The sequence below is a fragment of the Drosophila arizonae genome, chromosome X, assembly GCF_054131065.1.
Source record: "Drosophila arizonae isolate 15081-1271.41 chromosome X, UAZ_ARI_1.0, whole genome shotgun sequence".
Lineage (NCBI taxonomy): Eukaryota > Metazoa > Arthropoda > Insecta > Diptera > Drosophilidae > Drosophila > Drosophila arizonae.
This window is the reverse complement of record NC_142927.1, coordinates 13686325-13693709: the sequence shown is the minus strand read 5'-3', so window position 1 is coordinate 13693709 and position 7385 is coordinate 13686325. Positions and strand designations below refer to the sequence as shown.

Below are 7385 nucleotides of genomic sequence, written 5' to 3'. Positions count from 1 at the left end.
GTATACCTACGTCAAATAGAAATTCAAAGAAAGCCAACATAAACAAATATTAACAACGATTTCAATTGGATTTCAATGGGCTATATATGGATGATATTTGGCGCATACGTAATGTCCACAATTGTTAATTATAATTGTTGCTAAACATTTTATTTCTAAATTTCCTAAAAAAAGCTTATCTCAAATTGTTATTCATTCAATGAAACAAATTTTTATTGGAATTTCCTATTTATAGTCAAATATGCATAACTAATAAGTTTACTTCTTTGCTTTATGAAATTAAAATAAAAATGAGTTTATTTAATTTTTTAATTTTAGAGTTCAATAATTTTTTAGAATTTTCAATTTTTTTAGTTTAAACACTTGTTTCAATTTTTATTTTCTCAGTACTAAATTCAAGAGTTTGAAAATCTTTAATACTAAAATTGCAAATTACAGCACGAATATATTTTATTTTCCTAATATATAATTTACCATTAAGCTAAGAATTAAATTTTTACTACACGCATATTTTATTTATTATTTTACTTTTTATAACTTAACATCTGATCATTTGTATATCCCATATATTATCATATATATTTCAAATAATAATTTATAAATAAATTTATTATTTTTAATCTTTTTTTTTAATTTTTTGATTTTTTACTAAAAAACTTTTACAACTAAAAAAAACAGAAAATTTCTAGGAAAATCAACAAATACATTTTTTATTCATAATAACAATCAACTTTTAAAAATAAAAATAAAAAGAAAATTTTGAAATATATAAAAATAAATATATGAAATAAATTATTTTTACAAAATGTTAATAATATTTTCCAAATAAATTTTCCATTACAAAAAAATTATTAAATTAAAATTTATAAAAAATAAAATTTAATTCCAATCGTAGACGAACACACCTGAGTTCACAATACAAGTGAACGGCTCAAATATTTGCAGTTTTGCCACGCCCCCTTTATGGATATATATGAACATATATTTATATATATATACATAGATGTGAAGAAGGTCAACAGAAACTACGATTTCTTACCAACGATAGAGGATCGAGTCAATAACACCTTGGCGTGAGCGTTTTTCTTCTTCTTATAAGTTATACTATTTAGTAATGATCACAATCTAAACACTGTCCATAGAGAGATAAACAGACCAACGGATAGCGAGATGAGCGAGATGATACCCAGCCAATATACTCTCTACAGTGCGTGAACGAGCGAGCATACATGAAAAGACTAAATATAATAATACTTAATAAATTAAATTGGTTATATATTTACACATACGTATATATTTTAAATATTTTTTTTATATATATGCATAGCTGTCAATATTTCAGCTTTCAATTGAAATGTCGAGCGAACAAATTTCTTGTTGATTTTTAAAAAGTCTTTTGTGTTTGTGTTTTAGGCTCGCGTTTGGTAGAGCATCTGGCAAGCGTCGACGGATGTCTCGTGGCTATGGCTATGGCTATGGCTGTGGCTGTGGCTGTGGCTGGTCACGTCAAAAGTCCATTCCAGAGCTCTGCCACCACATATCTCGTTGTTGTTGCTGCTGCTGCTGCTGCTGCTGTTGCTGTTGCTGGATGCTGTGGTGTGAATGAATCACAGCTAACGAAAATATAAAAGCAGGGCAAGAAACTACATAAAACGAATTGTGTAAAAGGCCAACTAACACACGCACACCTTCAAACGGCTGCCACAGCATTTGTTTGTTTACATTCAGAGTTTTGCTGCTGCTGCCGCCGCCTGCTGTTGCTGGGGCTGTTGCTGTTGTTGTTGCTGGTGTTCGTTGATCGCGTATACGCCGCTTATGACGCTTAAACTGGGCGCGATTTGAGATTTTCCAGCTGGCCAGCAATAGCTATGCCTATGCCCCGACTCGTGCACACATATGTGTATGTGTGTGTGTGTGTATGCTCCACAGTGGAATTTTAGTGGAGCCACTTGGACCACTTGACATTGACGGAAGGGCGCAACTTGTGACACTTGCCATCCAGAGAAACGAACTCGTAGACGCGCCTGGGTCATAAAACTTCTTATGGCCAATATGTGTGTGATAGTGTGTGTGTGTGTGCCTCTCGCATAGTTACTGCAAAGCAAACGCACTTTTGCCAACAGCATGTGACATCAGTGCGACATTTTTAGCCAACGCCAGTTGCCATTTTCGTTGCTGGCCCACAATGTAGCCACGCCCCCATTTAACGCCCATCAGCCAGACAGAAATTTCTATCCATTAATTTACAACTGACACACAAGAGCCCAAAAACCAAAAGCCAAAAATGTCTGCAAAGTCAATTGCACAGAAAATGTCGAACTCGAAATACGCTCAAAGAAATCTTTTTTTTTTTTTTCTTGATATGATCTATATATACATCTATATATTGCACTTGATATTTATATAGCTTTGACATATGCATTTCTAGAATGATATTTAAGCTAGATTAGCTCGAAGATTTGCAGCTGCAGGGAATCGTATAGATTGTATGATAAGGATGTATTTTTATTTGAAGTTATACGATCTAATTTTCGATACATAGTAGAATCTGGTTATAGTGATGCTTAAGGGACCGTCGCTATAACCATATACGTTTGTCTGGAAATCAGAATATTCGTCTTATATATCTTGGATGAGATCTAAATGAAATATCATTTATAGATATTTCATTTAGATCTCATCTGGGATATATGTCTGATATATATTTGTATTTGGAGATGTCTATAATATACATAACGTACATACATAACGACGGTCCCTTGAGTATTGGTATAACCGGTTTCTACTGTAATTCATAATCTGCCAAGTCTAGCCTAACAAAAAGTTTTTCCATCATCTTACAGCTCTTCCTTCACAATGCAATTCTTTATGGTCATGATAATCGCCCTACTCTGCGATTCTCATAAGCGCGCAATGCCAATTGCAAATAGAATTTATTCTGTTCCGTCTGACGTGCAGTCCAACGTATACAATCTTGATAGAGGGTATCCACGCATTATATTACCCATTATGACAATACCCAATAGCAATCACTGTATATAAGCCCTTCGCTTCAAGGCTGGCTCTAGTTCGATGGGCTTAAGAAATCGTTTGCTGCTCACTCATATTGAATTACCAACCGGATGACAAAGTTAGCGAGCTCGCTGTCAAATGGCCAACGAATTGCTGGCCTAGAGAAACTTTTTTGTCTTTGTTTTCTTTTTTTTAATGTTTCGTGATTTGTTGTGGCTGGCGTTGAAATTGAAATTGAAGTCGCGTGGCGATTAGCGGTTAGCGATTAGCGATTAGCGCCATTTGATAGCCAACCTGAAATGCTCAGCATGGGGCGCAGCGCTTCCGGTCAGCCCCATCGACTCCCCCCCCTCCCATTGGTTCATTGGCCCCCCTGGCTGCGCCTTGGTTTATTTATTCAGCTTGAGGCCACGTCCGCTGCACTCGAAGAGCCCATAAAGAGTGGAGATAACAACATCCTAATCCAAATAGGGATAGACAATCGGATCGCGGCCGGCACGCAGCGTCTGCCACAGACTCTGCTTGGTCTTCGGGCCTGGCCTCGCCTTGCCCAGCTGGCTGTATGGCGGCGGCGGGCGTTGCAGCTGGAGATGGAGGCGTCGTCGCTGGCGCACCGGCGTCAACCAGAGCAGCTCCGCTTGGCGGCGGCGTCGTCGCTCGTGCATCGTCCGAGAGGCGCAAAAGGGACGCATCGTCACATAGTAGACGATCTCGATCACAGAGAAGATGCTGAAGCCCATGAACAGGCCGAGCAGGCCGCCCGTATTGGCTGCAAAACAATGTGTCATGATCGTGCGGCACTAGAGGATCACTTGGACCCTGGACCTGGACCTGGCTCTGGCTCTGAGCCTGGACCTGGACCTGGCTCTGGCTCTGGCTCTGGCTCTGGCTCTGGCTCTGGCTCTGGCTCTGGACCTGGACCTGGAGCTGGACCTGGACCTGGACCTGGACCTGGACCTGGACCTGGACCTGGACCTGAACCTGGACCTGGACCTGGACCTGGACCTAGACCTAGACCTGGACCTGGACCTGGACCTGGACCTGGACCTGGACCTAGACCTGGACCTGGACCTGGACCTGGACCTGGCTCTGAGCCTGAACCTAGACCTGGACCTGGACCTGGCTTTGAGCCTGAACCTGAACCTGGACCTAGACCTGGACTTACACAGAAACTCGGTGAAGCCAAACATTTCGGACTTGGTAGTGCTGCGAAAGTTGTTGTTCAGATAGTAAAAGTGGAGAATGGCTAGGTCGTTGATGTTGCCATTCTGGCTGGCATTGAAGAGACGCTCCGGCAGCTGTTCGCCATTCTGGTAGCTGGGCCCGGCCACAATCGTCGAGCTGGTCATGACCGACTTGAAGGTGAGCTCAAAGCAGCCCGGCCAGCAGTTCTCACAGGAGAGATTCGTCTTCGACGACTCGATCTCCGTCTGCACCCGATTCGTGCAGTTGTTGTCGTTGGGCCCACAGACACGGGCAGCCGGATCTATCCGGGGCAGGTAGTAGAGCACGCAGCTGCATTCGCGCAGCAGCAGCTTCGCCTCGCACTCCAGCTCACAGTTCTTGCGGGAGTAGGTGCGATAATAGGACAGATCGTTCTCATCCGAGAACAGGCAGCGGCGCACCGCCTTCTTGATCGATCGTATGCTGGGCGTGGCATCCTCGTAGACCGGCTCAATGGGTATGCGTGCCTCGCGACCGGCGCTAACCACAAATCCATAGTTGGTCACCTTGGGCAGTTCGGCGGGATTGTGCACCAGCACCTGGAAAGGCAGACAGAGATAGAGAGAGAGAGAGGGGGGTAGGTAGAGGGAGAGCACGAGAGCGGAAGATGAGAGAAGTCGAGGGGGTTAACGATAGGAAAATACGGGAGGGAAGGGATATATAAAGAGAGAGAGAGAGAGAGAGAGAGAGAGAGAGAGAGAGAGAGAGAGAGAGAGAGAGAGAAATTAAGAAATAAAGACGAAAAGAGAAAGACAGACAAAAATATTAGAGACAAGGAATAGAAAATAGAAAGAGAGAGATATAAAGAGATGGAATAGGACCGATAGATATCGAGCACGGGCGAGAGAGTCACCTTGAAGCCATTGCCCATGGACTTGGTGCAGTAATATTCGGCGGTCGAGGCATTCAATACGACGGTGAGTCCCATGCGACTGCCCGTGCCGCCAGATGTCCGGGGGTAGTAGAACTCCGGCAGATTCTTGGCATAGCCGGATTCTGGAGTCCAGTTAATGGCCTTGAATATTGAATTCTCTGCCGCCGGCTCGATGCGCACATCGTCCGTATAGTTGCGAAACAAATAGATGGGATCGAGAGCATTGAACGTGCAGCACAGCCCGTCGTCCGTCAGAATGGAATTGAAAATCGTCGAGCAGATCTCCTTGCGTGAGCCAAAGCTGCAATGGAGCAGCATCTCATCGCATGGCTGGGCCACCTCCACCAGCAGCGCCTTGAAGTACGTCCAGGTGCCGATGTACGTGATGGTCTGATCGTAATCCTTGCTGCACAGATTCATAAGCAACGAATAGTTTTTGCTGGTGCTAAAAGGAGAAAAGGAAAGGAAGAGGGAAAATGAAGAGCAGGCATATTATTAGCTCCTACAGCAGTACAACCTGCCTCTCATATCTTACCTGGAGATGCTTTGAACCCGACTTCGCAGCGCCTGATTCAGATTACATATGGTTATAGCCGGAAAGGGAATGTTGCTCGTCAGCTGCTGCTTGGCGCTCGTCGAGATGATGATGGGCGAGGCGCTCCATTTGATGTAAATGTTTGATATGAAGAAGCCCGACAGAATGACCACCAGCACGAAGGATATGCCAAAGAATACGCTGACATCGTTTATTGATAATATATTTTGCTAATACATACACATATATATACATACACATATGTATGTGTATATATGATGATTTTATCTGCTCAAGACTTTACTGAAATATTATACTCTCTCGCTCGTACACACTCTCTCTCTCTCTCTCTCTCTCTCTCTCTCTCTCTCTCTATTTCTCTGTCTCTCTAATATGCACTCACTCTCTATCTCTCCTTTCCTCACACACACTATATCATTCTTACTTCCTTTTCCCCTATCTCGCCATATCTCACTCTCACTACCTCTCTGCCTTCCTCACTCTCACTGCTCTTTCGCACTCTCTCTCTCCCTCTCCGTCTCTTTTCCTCTCTCTTATTCACTTTATAACCCTCTCTCATTTTATCGATCACTATATCTGTCTGTCTCTCTTTTTTTCCTCATATCTAACTCCATCTCTCACCTGCTATCCTTCGCTCTCTTTCCCTCTCTCTCTCCTACTCATTCTACTCACTCACTCATCTCTCTCTCTCTCTCCCTCTCTTTCGCTCTCTCCCTCTTTCTCCCCTTGGTCATTCACCTATTATATAATTCTCTCACTCTGATTGGTGGTCTCAACTAGTTTGACTCGATCAAACCTTCCAGTTACTCTCTCCAGCTATCTACATATATTTAGATTTAGTTCAGAGAATCATCCAACTTACCGCTCTGGTATGGTAATGCTCTCTTCGGCTATATACTTGAGACCGTGCAGTGAGCTGTTCTTTAGATAATACTTCACGCTCTTCTCTGCTGCCTCGCGGCTGCACATGGTCTGCTCCTCATCCAGGGAGTCGTCACTGTGACTGTGAGTGAGCTTGTGACTCCATTTGTGATTGCGCTGCTGCCTGTTGGCCGCCAGGTGGAACCGTTGCACTTTGCTATCCCCTTGGAATCTCATGTTGCAACTAACTGCGCGGCTCGGCACGCAAGCTCCATTTATAGGTGGCTCATCAAACACTTCGATCCAATCGCCGCTCATCAGCCCTAATCATATTGACCCTTGGCAAATATGGCCAGCGCCAAATAGCCAAATTGAATTGGCAGTGGTTGCAGCCACGGCAAATGCCGCTTAATGCACATGCCCAACGGGCGGGGGTGGGGAAGGAGCCGAGAGTGTTTGCCATTGGAGTCGATAGCAGTTGCAGCAGGCAGCTCATGCAGTCGCCTCTCCATGTCCCACAGATAACCACAGCCACAAGCTGCTGCTGCTGCTGCTGCTCCCGAAATAGCTGAGGGCATAAAATACGAGTACACAATATAAACAATAACAGCTACAATAACTAAACAAAATGAAAGAGGCATACTAAAAACTAGAGCGCAAAACATAAAACAAAAGAAAACTCAAAGGCAAGGCAGCGACATAATTTACCGCAGCTCGAGATTCGTTTGGATTTGAATTGGGTCTTGGATTGGCAAGCCAATAATGTAGTGCGAAAATATGGCCAGAAATCAAATAAATTGTAAACTGTTCGAGTCTGTTTCTACATTTCTATATTTAGCGTGTAACTAATTGTTTATT

General features: G+C 43.3%; 1 protein-coding gene across 1 annotated transcript; it reads right to left on the bottom strand.

Annotated features, from left to right (window-relative positions):
* Window positions 1-3397: 3397 nt before the first annotated feature.
* ppk28 (pickpocket 28) lies at window positions 3398-6946 on the bottom strand. The gene is given in 7 exon segments (XM_018014039.2): window positions 3398-3781; window positions 4178-4775; window positions 5090-5555; window positions 5646-5846; window positions 6529-6806; window positions 6808-6907; window positions 6909-6946. Coding segments are annotated over 7 exon segments (1992 nt in total). The 3' UTR covers window positions 3398-3470.
* Between the last annotated feature and the right edge of the window lie 439 nt (window positions 6947-7385).